General features: G+C 39.7%; 1 protein-coding gene across 1 annotated transcript in view; it reads right to left on the bottom strand.

Moving 5' to 3' along the window:
* LOC128666921 (zinc finger protein OZF-like) overlaps positions 1-16,389 on the bottom strand; it is a 124,126-nt gene that overhangs the window by 71,054 nt on the left and 36,683 nt on the right. The window contains exon 3 of the mRNA XM_053721739.1: positions 12,560-12,664. Coding sequence (XP_053577714.1) covers positions 12,560-12,664 — 105 coding nt within the window. The remainder of the gene's footprint in view (positions 1-12,559; positions 12,665-16,389) is intronic.

The raw sequence follows: 16,389 nt of genomic DNA on the forward strand, positions 1-16,389 counted from the left end.
CTGGCATAGCCAGGATAATATTACTGAGAACATGCAGACACACATAGCAGGTAGGAAATACACATAGGACCAGATGGGTCAATAAATGGCGTCACTGTGCCCTGATGCTGACACAGACAGATTAGCATGCTAGCCAAATTTACCATGATATCACCAGCTGATTATAACAAGTATTGTGTGCACGGTAATATGCTCTTTAAAGGGATCTGAAACTCAAAATGTTTCTTTCATGAATGACATAGAACCTGCCATTTTAAACAACTTTCTAATTTATTTCTATTATCAATTTGTCTTCATTTTCTTGGTATCTTTTGTAGAAAAGCAGGGACATATGCTGAGGAGCCAGCCCATTTTTGGAGCACTATATGGCAACAGTTTTGCAAGAATGTTATCTATTTGCAAGAGTTCTAGATGGCAGCCCTATTTCCTGCCATGTAGTGCGCGTGATACCAACCTAGGTATCTCTTCAACACAGAATATCATGGGAACGAAGCAAATTTGATAATAAAAGTAAATGGGAAACTCTTTTAAATGGTAAACTCTGTCTGAGGCCCTGTGATATTCAAAGATTCTCCAGCTTGAAGATAAATCGCAGTTCAGACTTCAAAATGCCGGACCCAATGAATTTTTTTTTTTAAAAATGGCGGAACTCTACAGCAAGGCGAGATCTCTCTCATTTATGTAGGTGAAGCCAAGACAAGCCCAGTGCAATATAGTGCTGCAGACATCAATCCGCCCAATCCTATACGATCGGGCTGATTGACACCCACTGCTAGCGGCCAATCTGTAGGGGGCGGCATTGCACAAGCAGTTCACAAGAACTGCTTGTGTAATGATAAATGCCGACAGCGTATGCTGTCGGCATTTATCGATGTCTGTCGGACATGATTCGCTTGTGCAATGCCGCCCCCTACAGATTGGCCGCTAGCAGCCCGATCGTATAGGATTGGGCGGATTGATGTCTGCAGTCTCAGAGCAGGTGGATCAGTTATGGAGCAGCGGTCTTAACACCGCTGCTTTATAACTGCTGTTTCCGGCGAGCCTAAAGGCTCGTGCGGAAACAGGGGCATCAAGCTCCATTCGGAGCTTGATAATTCGGCCCCTACGTGTAAACAATTAGCCTTCAACTACTGTCAGTTGTGTGTGCACATGCCCGATGCGCGCTCACTTGCAAGTCCCACTTACTATTGAGAAATGAAGAAATTGTGAGCAATAAGGGTTATAATTTTCCTTTTCTTACAAGGTGAATCAGACTGAAGACAACTATACAAGTATCCTATAATGCCGCAAAGAGGACCAGACCAGACAGTGGGACCTGGCTCCTGTGCCTATCTGGAATTCAGCCTTTTACTTACCTCATAGGATTGAGGTGAAGTCTGGTGAGCATACTTATGTGTAATTTGCTTTTTGCACAGTAATCATTTGGATTGAAGCGGAACAGTGATATTGTTCCTAGATTGAAATTCCTGAATCCTTTAAAGACTTTTTTTCACATAAAGACATTTATTTTTGTGCACATCTATGTGATTTCGCTTGCTTTTTTATATTTTACCTCTGTGTAAAGGGTACACTGTATCTTTAGAAGCAGCACAAATTCGTCTTACTTTGTGAATTTGGTTTGACATTTCATATTTGCATTTGATTATATATTTGCCATAAGTTACATCAAACCTTTACTAAATGGGCTTAGAATCATAGGATCTTTTAGCGCTTGTGTTTACCTTTACACCCTGTTCCAAATTATTATGCCAATGATATATTTCTCATTTACCTAAATAATTGATGTAAGCAACAGTCAGCATAATTCTCATGTTATCAACTATTAAGAGTACAATTCAAATTTTATTCAACAAACCTCTTAATGATAACAGTATTTTTTTTCAAAATAAAAAACTTACAATGCACTGTTCCAAATTATTACGCACAGTAAGTTTCAAAACACTTTATAGGTTGTAAAGAACTGACAATTGTCATTTGTTGTGTTTGCAGCATATTTACTGAAATCAAAAGCTATTTCAATCAAACTTTGAACAGCATTTTAACTTTTTAAACATTTTAACAGATCACGTTACATTTTAACATAGGACCCCTTATTTGATAGCAGCTTCACAAGTCTTGCATCCATTGAACTTGTGAGTTTTTGGACAGTTTCTGCTTGAATTTGTTTGCAAGATGTCAGAATAGCCTCCCAGAGCTGCTGTTTGGATGTAAACTGCCTCCCACCCTCATAGATCTTTTGCTTGAGGATGCGCCAAAGGTTCTCAATAGGATTGAGGTCAGGGGAGGATGGAGGCCACACCATGACTTTCTCTCCTTTTATCCCCATAGCAGCCATTGATGCAGAGGTATTCTTTGCAGCATGAGATGGTGCATTGTCATGCATGAAGATGATTTTATTACGGAAAGCATAGTTCTTCCTTCTGTACCAGGAAAGGAAGTGGTCAGTCAGGAACTCCACATACTTTGCAGAGGTCATATTTACACCTTCGTGGACCCTAAAGGGGCCCCGACCAGCTCTCTTCCCATGATTCCAGCCCAAAAACTTGACTCCACCACCGCCTTGCTGACGTCGCAGCCTTGTTGTAACAGGGTGGCCATCCACTACTCCATCCATCTGGACCATCCAGGGTTGCACGGCACTCATCAGTGAACAGGACTGTTTGAAAATTAGTCTTCATGTATTTTTCTGCCCAATGCAGCCGTTTCTGCTTGTGAGCATTGGTTAGTGGTGGCCGAATGGAAGGTTTATGTACAGTTGCAAGACTCTGGAGGACTCTACACCTTGATGTCCGTGGGACTCCAGAGGCACCAGCAGCTTCAAATATCTGTTTGCTGCTATTTAATGGTATTTTAGCAGCTGCTCTCTTGATCCGATGCATGGATCTGGCAGAAATCTTCCTCAATGTGCCTTTATCTGCACAAACCCGTCTGTGCTCTGAATCAGCCACAAATCTCTTAATAGTGCGATGATCACGCTTAAGTTTTCGTGAAATATCTAATGTTTTCATACCTTGTCCAAGGCATTGAACTATTTCACTCTTTTCGGCAGCAGAGAGATCCTTTTTCTTCCTCATATTGCTTGAAAATGGTGCTCTGCTTAATAATGTGGAACACCCTCCTTTAGTAGTTTTTCCTTTAATTGGGCTCACCTGGCAATCTAGCCAGATTCAACACCCTGACGCGTTTCAAAGTCTAGAGTGACTTCTTCATCAGAGGATGAAGAAGTCACTCTAGACTTTGAAATGCGTCAGGCTACCTGGGTGTTGAATCTGGCTGTTCCAATACGCTGTATACTGCTCGGTTCTACTGTGGTGTCCCGCGGGCACGGAGTTCCGGCTGTACTCTGATTTTTATCTTCTATGCATTGTATCTATACCTCATGTGTTTGAGGACAGACTTGTGAGTACCATTTTTATTTTGGTCTCACACTATGTTTGGTCTCCTTTTTCATTCCTAATCATAAATTCGGGAGTTTTCTGTGGAAAGAGGACCAATCGTGTGAAGAGAGAAAAAGCAGGGGTAACGCTGAGTGGCACTGAGGAAAAGTTAAGAAATTGGCCCAATCTGAAGGAATTTGGTTCCACACCGGACTTGTCTTAGCATCTATCACTTACCTCATATGATTGAGGATACAGAAGTAAGTGAACTGAGAGACCGCTTAAGGATTCCCCATTAGAAGTGCTACTGATATATTCTTGTTTTGAATATTGTTTTAAATACTGTTGAATATCGCATAGACTGTATGGACGATATACATTTTGGAATGAAATTTGATATATAAATTTCTTGTATTCAGATTGTGTGTATAGGCTGCATTTTAATACTACACATCTGTTGTTATTACTGGTTTTATTTAAATAGGTCTAACTAAATTCCTTAATAAAACAGGGATTAGCGCTGTAGAATTTACCTAATCTTCTCCACGTATTTCTCCTCTTGTGTCTAGAGTTCAGAGGGCAATCTCTTTACACTACATATTGTTTATTCCAGCAGCTTTCCTCTACTACCTTCACAACTGTGCGCCTCCAGCTCAGTTGCCTGTTTCTACAAGTACTGTGCTTTATAAAACCTTTAATCTATCTATCTATCTATCTATCTATCTATCTATATATATATATATATATATACTGTATATATATATATATATATGAACAAAGTCCAAAGCGAGTGGGTTAAAAAGCGCTTCAGTGGTAGTTCGTACACATGTGTATAAAGGAAGAAACAAATGTATATAGTGTGATAACGTTTTAAAGAGACCTAGGTGATAAATCAATGTTCACCTTGTATAACCTCATGGTTATGAAGTACATCATCTGCCAGGGAATGGACAGCTCATCCCTATTTGTGGTAATGATGAGTAAGATTCTGATGTTGAGGTTCAGTAAATGTAAAAACTTTCCCTCATGCCATTAAACTATAATAAGTTACATGGGGTAGGAGGGGATGTTCCAATTTATTATTTACAGTTCTACTATCTGTATAGGTAAAAACTTCACTTTTATTCTGATACTTTTAAAAGGTGGTTAAACGGTCTGTAAAATAATAGTTTATGTAAAATATATAATAATGATAATTTAGTCTAACAGGGGAACTATAATATCCTAGATTAAGTCTTCTTGAAAAAAGTATGGCCCAGATACGAGTTTTGCGTTAGAGGCTATGCGGTGCTAACGAGCAGTTTTGTCTCACCGCTCACTTACCTGCAGCGCTGGTAATTGCAAGTTTTCAGAAACCCGTCGTTAAGACAAGAAGTGAGCGTTGAGCAAAATTTTGCTCATTACCGCACTCCAATACCAGCGCTACTTAAGTCAGCGGTGAGCTGGCCGTCCGTGCTCGTGCACGATTTCCCCATAGGAATCAACGGGAGAGCCGGCTGAGAAAAGTCTAACACCTGCAAAAATGCAGCATAAAACTCAGTAACGCAGCCCCATTGATTCCTATGGGGAAATAAAAAAGTTATGTATACACCTAACACCATAACATGAACCCCGAGTCTAAACACCCCTAATCTTACACTTATTAACCCCTAATCTGCCACCCCCGACACCTACATTATAATTATTAACCCCTAATCTGCCGCTCTGGACACCGCCGCCACCTACATTATATGTATTAACCCCTAATCTGCTGCCCCCAACATCGCCGACACCTACATACTATTTATTAACCCCTAATCTGCCGCCCCCAATGTCGCCGCAACCTACATACTATTTATTAACCCCTAAACTGCCGCCCCCAATGTCGCCGCACCTACCAACATTTATTAACCCCTAATCTGCCGCCCCCAACGTCGCCGCCACTATATTAAAGTTAATAACCCCTAACCTAAGTCTAACCCCTAACCCTAACACCCCCTACTTAAATATAATTACAATAAATCTAAATAAATATTACTATCATTAACTAAATCATTCCTATTTAAAACTAAATAATTACCTGTAAAATAAACCCTAAGATAGTTACAATATAACGAATAGTTACATTGTAGCTATCTTAGGGTTTATTTTTATTTTATAGGCAAGTTTGTATTTATTTTAACTAGGTAGAATAGTTATTAAATAGTTATTAACTATTTAATAACTACCTAGCTAAAATAAATACAAAAGTACCTGTAAAATAAAACCTAACCTAAGTTACAATAACACCTAACACTACACTATAATTAAATTAACTAAATTAAATACAATTACCTAAATTAAATTAAATTAGCTAAAGTACAAAAAAAACACTAAATTACAGAAAAATAATAAACAAATTACAGATATTTAAACTAATTACACCTAATCTAATAGCCCTATTAAAATAAAAATGCCCCCCCAAAATAATAAAAAAAAACCCTAGCCTAGCCTAAACTAAACTACCAATAGCCCTTAAAAGGGCCTTTTGCGGGGCATTGCCCCAAAGTAATCAGCTCTTTTACCTGTAAAAAAAATACAAACAACCCCCCCAACAGTAAAACCCACCACCCACACAACCAACCCCCAAATAAAATACTATCTAAAAAAACCTAAGCTCCCCATTGCCCTGAAAAGGGCATTGGATGGGCATTGCCCTTAAAAGGGCAGTTAGCTCTATTGCAGCCCAAAGTCCCTAACCTAAAAATAAAACCCACCCAATACATCAGCCAATCGGAATTAAGGTAGAAAAAATCTTATTGGCTGATGCAATCAGCCAATAGGATTGAACTTCAATCCTATTGGCAAATTGCATCAGCCAATAGGATTTTTCTACCTTAATTCCGATTCCAATTCCTGTTCCAATCAGCCACATATCGGAATTTTTTTATTATTATTTATTATTATCGGTTATTTGAAGAGCACCAACAGATTCCGCAGCGCTAGAATCTAAGGGAATGCCATCTTGGATGACGTCACTTAAAAGGTACCTTCATTCAGATTTAGTCGTCGGATGAAGAGGATGCTCCACGTCGGATGTATTGAAGATGGACCCGCTCCGCACCGGATGGATGAAGATAGAAGATGCCGTCTGGATGAAGACTTCTGCCCGTCTGGAGGACCACTTCGCCCGGCTTGGATGAAGACTTCTCCCGGCTTCGTTGAGGACTTCGGCCGGCTTGGTAGAAGACTTCTCCCCGGTAAGTCGATCTTCAGGGGTTAGTGTTACGTTTTTTTTAAGGGTGTATTGGGTGGGTTTTATTTTTAGGTTAGGGACTTTGGGCTGCAATAGAGCTAACTGCCTTTTAAGTGCAATGCCCATCCAAATGCCCTTTTCAGGGCAATGGGGAGCTTAGGTTTTTTTAGATAGTATTTTATTTGGGGAGGTTGGTTGTGTGAGTGGTGGGTTTTACTGTTGGGGGGGTTGTTTGTATTTTTTTTTACAGGTAAAAGAGCCGATTACTTTGGGGCAATGCCCCGCAAAAGGCCCTTTTAAGGGCTATTGGTAGTTTAGTTTAGGCTAGATTTTTTTTTATTTTGGGGGGGCTTTTTTTATTTTAATAGGGCTATTAGATTAGGTGTAATTAGTTTAAATATCTGTAATTTGTTTATTATTTTCTGTAATTTACTGCTTGTTTGTTTTTTGTACTTTAGCTAATTTAATTTAATTTAGGTAATTGTATTTAATTTAGTTAATTTATTTATTTAATTATAGTGTAGTGTTAGGTGTTATTGTAACTTAGGTTAGGTTTTATTTTAGAGGTAATTTTGTATTTATTTTAGCTAGGTAGTTATTAAATAGTTAATAACTATTTAATAACTATTCTACCTAGTTAAAATAAATACAAACTTGCCTGTAAAATAAAAATAAACCCTAAAATAGCTTCAATGTAACTATTAGTTATATTGTAGCTATCTTAGGGTTTATTTTACAGGTATTTAGTTTTAAATAGGAATAATTTAGTTAATGATAGTAATATTTATTTAGATTTATTGTAATTATATTTAAGTTAGGGTTAGGGTTAGACTTAGGTTTAGGGGTTAATAACTTTAATATAGTGGCGGCAACGTTGGGGACGGCAGATTAGGGGTTAATAAATAGTATGTAGGTGTCGGCGATGTTGGGGGCAGCAGATTAGGGGTTAATACATATAATGTAGGTGGTGGCGGTGTCCAGAGCGGCAGATTAGGGGTTAATAATTATAATGTAGGTGTCAGCGATGTTGGGGGCAGCAGATTAGGGATTCATAAATATAATGTAGGTGGCGGCGGTGTCCGGAGCAGCAGATTAGGGGTTTAAAAATTTTAATTATAGTGTTTGCGATGCGGGAGGGCCTCGGTTTAGGGGTTAATAGGTAGTTTATGGGTGTTAGTGTACTTTTTAGCACTTTAGTTATGAGTTTTATGTTACGGCGTTGTACCATAAAACTCATAACTACTGACTTTTAAATGTGTTAGGACTCTTGACAGGGTAGGGTGTACCGCTCACTTTTTGGCCTCCCAGGACAGACTCGTAATACTGGCGCTGTGGATGTCCCATAGAAAAAAGACTTTACGAAGTTTACGTAAGTCGTTTTGCGGTAAAGCCAAAGAAGTGTGCAATGACCCTAAACCTTCAAGACTCGTTATACCAGCGGGCGTAAAAAAGCAGCGTTAGAACTTCCTAACGCTGTTTTTTTACCCTAACGCATAACTCGTAATCTAGCCGTATGTTTGCTAATACCGGTACAAGTCGGCGTCTCAATCTAGTAGCGCCTACTTGTACCAGTCTTAGTTCACGTTAGTATATAGTTGAACTGCATAATTTAGTACATTTGTTCTGTTATTTATTTCCATATGAACTGTAGATATAAAGTTTTGTGACTTTTTAAAAACTGTTCAGTTATTGTCCACATTCTGGTCTCACTCCTGTGTATGGAGACTTTTGAGATTAATAGGTCATCTGACTACATCTCAGCATCTTTAATATTTTTTTAAATTAACTGCACAAAGCAGTTTTTGGGGGCTAACGTTCGCGGGTATGGGGTGTAAGAAAAAAAATGGCACTATAAAGTGCCTTTACATTGCAGTCTATAAGGACTGCGTTATCACTCAAAATATATATGTATACGCTTATATACCTATCTATATTTATGTGTTAATAAGTGTATATACACATATTAACACATTTGCTGCCCATCGCTGTGCTACTTACCCCTTTCGATGCGCTAGGTTCTCAGCCGTGTCTCACTGCATGAGAATGAGGCTCCCATTTAAGCCTATGGAAGTGCGCTCTCGTGAGAGCAAAGCTTCCCTGCAATGCAAACCCGAGGTCGCATTTGCATTGCGCCTCACCTCTAATACCAGCGCACAATTGTGTGCGCTATTATTACGAGTGGATAGTAAATATTGAATTTACGAAAACTCAATTTTGCCCTCCACTCATAATCTGGCCCAAAATGTGTAAAAGTGTATTAAAGTTTAGCATATATTGACTCCAAAATGCATAGTACACTAGTCAACTACAACTATTAGCATTTTGGGCATTGTCCTGGGCATATTCCACTTTATTGCTCCCCCTGGAAAACATTTCTGCGGACGCCCATAGACTCTGTCCCTCTGAGACAGGCATGTGTCCCTATTTGCAGAATTTCACTTAGCCTCCAACCATAGACCACACAGACACACCCATGAACTACCCAGAAATGCAACAGAACCACCAAACACACCCATTATCCTGTTCACTATCCATACTTGACCCCCTCCTCTTCTCAGCATGGCTCCAACCACATAATGTAGATCTCACTCTCTTGAGTCCCTAATACCTTCTACAACTGCTAACAGTACATTGCCTAAAATATGCAATAGACATTTCTCTATTTGCGCTATTGGCAAAACTTTTAACAAACAATTCTAGTATGTGAGTAGGAGGACTCTGCACAGAAAAGGTTAACCCAATTGTATATTTATTTACTAATATAAACACATAACTAATCCATTCAATCACACATTACACGTTAACACCCTTTCACACTGACACTATTGGGGCTGTAGTATCTGTTTTGTGCCTCTGTTCGGGTTTGGGGCAGATAGTCATCTATACATAGATAGGTTTTGCGGACATTACCCACATTGGTGTATATCAGGCTTTGATGGGGAACCGGCTTAGTTATAAGCTATGGGTTTATCAGTTTGTATATTTGAGGGAAGGTCTATCGTGAGGTATGGATAGGGTACCACTATTCAAATAGTGTATCAATGTTATTTGGGCACTGTATGTGGTATATGTACACTTCTCTGCCCATTTGGATTTGTGGTGTATGGTCATGGAAATTTGCATGACAGGTGTGACATCGAGTAGTAATGACACTCGGGTTGGGGCATTGTAATGTGTTTTGCGCTTATTGCGGTGATCATTTCCCTTAGTCAGTAACACTGTTGATGAATTATAAATGCCTATCATATGGTAGTATTGAGGGGCAGAGTACACAGCAGCCTATCATATAGGCACAGAGATGGAGTGGTGTGATGAGGATGGACACACCTCCGCTGTGATAGGCCCCTTAAACTAAAATTCACTTCCTACATAGGCTAGAGCATCCATTGGCTAAATAAAATTTAGCATAAATAAAACACGGACGTAAGTGTAATATGCTGTGTACACAAACAAACTAGAGTGTGTGGGGGGAAAAACTGGACACATACTTTCAACAGCTTGCACTGACAAAAACGGACACATACTTAGAACATCTTGCACAGCGCAGCCTGAATATGCAGGTGTATGCAACTAATCAGTTAGAGAGCACGCCCCCTAAAAGGGAGGATATGGTTCATTTGAGTTAGGTAGGAGCTATATAAAGCAGGTGTATACTATGCCTGAGGAAACAGCCTTATAGCGCCGAGAAACGCGTTGCTTGTATAGGGGGACATTTGGATACCCTTATTCCACTTTTGTATTTGTTTTTAAACTCCTACCAACTCCTACTAAGCATGTGCAAGAGTTTAAAGTATATACATATATGCATTTGTGATTGGCTGATGGCTGTCACATGATACGGGAGGGAAGGGGAAACAGAAATAACTACAAAATACTAATTATTTTCAATTCAGACTACAGGGAGTGCAGAATTATTAGGCAAGTTGTATTTTTGAGGATTCATTTTATTATTGAACAACAACCATGTTCTCAATGAACCCAAAAAACTCATTAATATCAAAGCCGAATAGTTTTGGAAGTAGTTTTTAGTTTGTTTTTAGTTATAGCTATTTTAGGAGGATATCTGTGTGTGCAGGTGACTATTACTGTGCATAATTATTAGGCAACTTAACAAAAAACAAATATATACCCATTTCAATTATTTATATATATATATAAGGAGGCTATGTCATTAGATTTTCTTCTTTTATACCCTTTCTTGCCAGCCACGCTGTGGAGTACTTGGACGCGTGTGATGGAGCATTGTCCTGCATGAAAATCATGTTTTTCTTGAAGGATGCAGACTTCTTCCTGTACCACTGCTTGAAGAAGGTGTCTTCCAGAAACTGGCAGTAGGACTGGGAGTTGAGCTTGGCTCCATCCTCAACCCGAAAAGGCCCCACAAGCTCATCTTTGATGATACCAGCCCAAACCAGTACTCCACCTCCACCTTGCTGGCGTCTGAGTCGGAACTGGAGCTCTCTGCCCTTTACCAATCCAGCACGGGCCCATCCATCTGGCCCATCAAGACTCACTCTCATTTCATCAGTCCATAATAACCTTAGAAAAATCAGTCTTGAGATATTTCTTTGCCCAGTCTTGATGTTTCAGCTTGTGCGTCTTGTTCAGTGGTGGTCGTCTTCAGCCTTTCTTACCTTGGCCATGTCTCTGAGTATTGCACACCCCTTGTGCTTTTGGGCACTCCAGTGATGTTGCAGCTCTGAAATATGGCCAAACTGGTGGCAAGTGGCATCTTGGCAGCTGCACGCTTGACTTTTCTCAGTTCATGGCAGTTATTTTGCGCCTTGGTTTTTCCACACGCTTTTTGCGACCCTGTTGACTATTTTGAATGAAGGCTTGATTGTTCGATGATCACGCTTCAGAAGCTTTGCAATTTTAAGAGTGCTGCATCCCTCTGCAAGATATCTCACTATTTTTTACTTTTCTGAGCCTGTCAAGTTCCTTCTTTTGACCCATTTTGCCAAAGGAAAGGAAGTTGCCTAATAATTATGCACCACCTGATATAGGGTGTTGATGTCATTAGACCACACCCCCTTCTCATTACAGAGATGCAATCACCTAATATGCTTAATTGGTAGTAGGCTTTCGAGCCTATACAGCTTGGAGTAAGACAACATGCATAAAGAGGATGATGTGGTCAAAATACTCATTTGCCTAATAATTCTGCACTCCCTGTAAGTGCTATTGCATTTTCTTTTTATTATGCAATTATATTGTATTTACTGGTTTTTTAACCCCTAAAGTATTGGGACCTGTTTTTAAGATGATTGTAACTTTTCTTTACATAAACAAATTTCTTTGAAATGTGGCAGTTTTGATTAGAAATGCTGAAAATCTGATGTTTAAAACTTGAATATTTTTGGCGTTTATGTAATATTTATTTATATGGAAGTTTAATTTTCAGATTACCAGTGATTGTTAAACTGATTGTAAACTTTAATGATTTTAAAGCTCAGTATCAAAAAACTATCTTAAAACAGGGACACTTTAATTCATTAAAAGTTTACCAAATACGTTTACTTTTAAAATACTTACCTTTTGCGATATGGCAAACATAGTGCCGATCCTCCGCCCACATCTCCTGCTTTCTTTAGCAGATCGAAGGCAAATCTGGCTTCCTCCAATCGTTTGCGTGCTTCCATTTGGCATCCAGCTCTGCGATCGGAGGGGAAGCCGGATCTGTCATCCATATGCTTAAAAAAGCTGCAGTTGCAGCGCGGAGGATCAGCGTTATGTTTACTATAACGCAAGGTAACTATTTTAAAAAATAAGCGTCTTTGTAGACTTCAGTGAATTAAACTACCACTATTTTTTGATACTGAGCTTTAATTAATTAAAGTTTACATTCACTTTAATGTATATATACAAGTACATATAATTTAGGCTCCTCCAATGAAAAACGAAAAAACAAATACAGCCAGTCACAAGGACACACAGCTCTTATTATGATATATTCCATCAGCTCTCACTCCCCTGTCAGCAGGTACGTGATCTGCCGGGTGTGGTTCAGTATTCTCCCTGTTGTCGTCTTGTCCCCGGTCATGTCACTCGCTGTTAGTGAGTTAGTCACACGCTGCAAGAGTGAAATTTAAAAGTAACATCAGACTCACTGACCACTCGCATCACGTGCCTGTATACTGTTGTCAAATTCTTTATCTCATCATGGTCGCATTCTGAGCACTTGTGTAAACTTAGAAATCGTTTCCATTGAGCCGTAATTTGGTATGCGTGAGGTTGCAAACAGATAAATATGCTGTCGGAAGCAATTTTGTGTATTGACTGCTTCCGATGGAGCGTTTATACCACAATATTTTTTTTTTCCGCGTCTCATAGAAATTATTAGAAGCCTTAAAAGCAGGGGTCAGCAACATTGGCACCCCAGACGTTTTGGAACTACAATTCCCATGATGCTCAGGACAGCCTAAGAGTATCTCAGCATCATGGGAAATGTAGTTCAAAAACATCTGGGTTGCTGACCGCTACATAAAAGGAACACTCAAGTCAAAATTAAACTTTCATGATTCAGATAGAGCAGTAGTTTAAACAACTTTCCCAGTTACTTTCATAACAAAATGTGTGCAGTCTTTTTATATTTACACTTTTTGAGTCACCAGCTCCTACTGAGCATGTTCAAGAGTTTACAGACTATACGTATATGCATTTGTGATTGGCTGATGGCTGTCACATGATACAGGAGGAGTGAAAATACGATATAACTTTGAAATCTGTCAGAAAAAAATCTCTACTACTCATTTAAAGTTCAAACTAAATGTTATTGCATTGTCTTTTTATCATGCATTTGCTGGTTATGCAAATCTACTTAATTTACTGGTCTTTTAAACGCTAACATTTTCCTATGAGTGCAAACTGTTAATACACTGTCAGAGGCTGTCGATACATGAAACAAATTACACCCAGCTCAACTAGGTGTAAAGGGGGCAAAAAAAGCTTTTTGAGGCCTAGTGCTCATTGAAATTTTAAAACTTGCAAATAATGCAAGTGTTTCAAAGTGGAAAAAACTAAATTTAAGCTTACCTGATAAATTATTTTCTTCCTGGCATGGAGAGTCCACAAATTCATTCTATTTACTAGTCGGAATCAACTCCTGGCCACCAGGAGGAGGCAAAGAACACGCCAGCAAATCTTTGCGTATCCCACCCACTTCCCATAAACTCTGTCATTCAGCCCGAAGAAATATGGAAAGAGAAGAGGACACAAAGGGTATAGAGGTGACTGAAGTCTAGAAGAAACAAAAATAATAAGCCATCTTGAATTTACATAAGGGGTGGGTCGTGGACTCTTCCATGCCAGGAAAGAAAATAATTTATCAGGTAAGCATAAATTTTGTTTTCTTTTCCAATGGCATGGAGAGTCCACAAATCCATTCTAATTACTAGTGGGAACCAATACCCAAGCTAGAGGACACAGAATGGAAAGGGAGGGGAGAAACAGGTGGGCCTAAACTGAGGGCACCACCCCTTGAAGAACCTTTCTCCCAAAGGAAGCCTCAGCTGAGTCAAAAAACATTGAATGTTCAAAAATTTGGAAAAAGTATACAACAGGGACCAAAAGGGTCGCCTTGCAAGCTTGCTCACCCGAAACCTCATTTTTAAAGGCCCAGTAAGAAGAAACAGCACAAGATGATTGAGCCTTAATCCTCTCAGGAGACTGTTGTCCAGATGACTCATAAGTCAACAAGGACACTCCTCAACCAAAAGGAAAGAGAAGTTGATGTGGTTTTATAGCCCTTATGTCTGCTAGCAAATACTATAAAAAGACAGAAAATACTTAGCAGCTTGGAGATAGGATTTTAGAACACTCACTCATCCAATAGAGTAACAGACGGATCCTTCTGAGAAGAAGGATTGGGGCACAAAAAGGAACGACAATATCCAATTGATTTTGAGGTCCGAAACTACCTTAGGAAGGAATCCCAAATTGGAACGAAGAACCGCCCTAACCGCATGGAATGAGATAAGGCGGATCACACTGTAAAGCCAATAGTTCAGAGACTCTATGAGCAGAAGAAAGCTAATAAAAAACTTCCCAAGACAACAAAATAATATCAAAAAATGTATAGGCGGGGGCGTGTCTAGGCAGCGGCCATGTTAGGTCGCAATATCTGTGGCTCTGAGTTGGATGTTCCTAACCCGCCGGTTATTGAGCCCATTCTGCAACTTAGACCAAAAGCATTGGTAAATATAAACAGCCCACATACTGTGGATTCCAATGATATCAAATCTGCAGAGTTTTATGAAAGCTAGACCCAGATCTGGACCGCTGGAACCTGGGGTGGCGGCCTCGCTACAAGGAATCAGTAACCCCCCCCGCATATGGGGTATAGCAGTTGTGTTCAAACTGCCTTTTCTACTAAAAACCTCTCTTGCATTTTATATCAGATGCCTGAATTGACTGTATCGGTCTGAGGGAGTGGAAGATTGACAGTTATGGAGGCCATCAAGATCAAACTGTTAGGAGATATTGAGAACCTGCTTCTTGATCACTTTGACCTCATGGAGAAACACCTACTTGGCGCGCTCCTTATCGATCAGGCCCACAACGGAAATACAGATGTGGCCCATACCGAGCATCATGGTCAGAGATTTCTGGATCCAGATAGATCTAACATAGCCAGCCTAGGTGGAGGTTAATCTACAGGAGAGAGGAAAGAAATCGGATGCGACACTACCTGATCTGACAGTCTACGGCAGTGCGCGCTGTATGGTTGGCCCTGGCGCGGTGACGGGGCAGGGAGGGAGAGAGAGAGAAGATAGATGCTGGAGCAATCCGCTCATGTGAAAAGAGTGACCTGTTGATGATTTTCAACATACGCCTAGGCCTGTTAAGAGAGTCATGCTGGAGAAGCTACGGGCACGTCTTACAAATCTTCCCCTCACCCAGATCCACGAACCCTAAAACCATGCTACTGTCAGACCGACCGTAGATCGAGGGTTTATTCATTCACAGCTCCTAGAGTAACCCTCGGTGGTGAGAACTAAACAGCTTCACGACATAAGTTTAAGACCCTATAAGACCCCATTCCCACAGGATAGTGTACTACCTGCAGCCACGGAGAGAACGGGTAACGGACAAATCAGGAGTAGCTATGTAGGGTGCAGTTGGTTCTTATGCCTTTTAAACTCCACATGCAGCTAACTGCGCTTACTATCATGCAGACTTGGTACTGTTCTATCTTTTGCCTGGACATTCTCTACTAAACGAGATGAGTTACCGCTTTGTGTTGACTTAATTCTGTTTTTCACTTTTACCAGCCTGGTAACTATTGTACTACCATTGTTGTCTTATGTTAATCTATGACAAAGCCTGCTACGTGTAGAATTTGTGACTAGTACCGCAAGTATACAAGTTCAAGCTGTCATGAGACAGTCTCTGCTGGGGAGTTTCCATGCTGCCGAAGGCTGAGGTGGCAATTGAAACTCAGTCATAAACATTGCCTGTTTTGTCTTATTGTGTTATACAAAGCATTTTAGTTATTGTGATGTGTGTACTGTAACCATCTCCCCTCCTAGCAGATATATGCTTAAGACCATGTTGTGCTATATACACTTGTAACAAATATTAATGTACCTAACCATCTAAATAGAACTATATGTCAAGGTATATGTGAGATTAATAAAATATATATTTTGATCACATATTTCAAGATTAATAAATCTGTATCTTTGATCAGATATTTTCACTGATCAGTAGAAAATAACTCATTGCATTCAGAAGAACTGACTAAACAGACAGGTTTAGTTCTACCCCCCACGTCTTCAATTACACAGGGAAACTCCT

The sequence above is a fragment of the Bombina bombina genome, chromosome 7 (genome assembly GCF_027579735.1).
Source record: "Bombina bombina isolate aBomBom1 chromosome 7, aBomBom1.pri, whole genome shotgun sequence".
Lineage (NCBI taxonomy): Eukaryota > Metazoa > Chordata > Amphibia > Anura > Bombinatoridae > Bombina > Bombina bombina.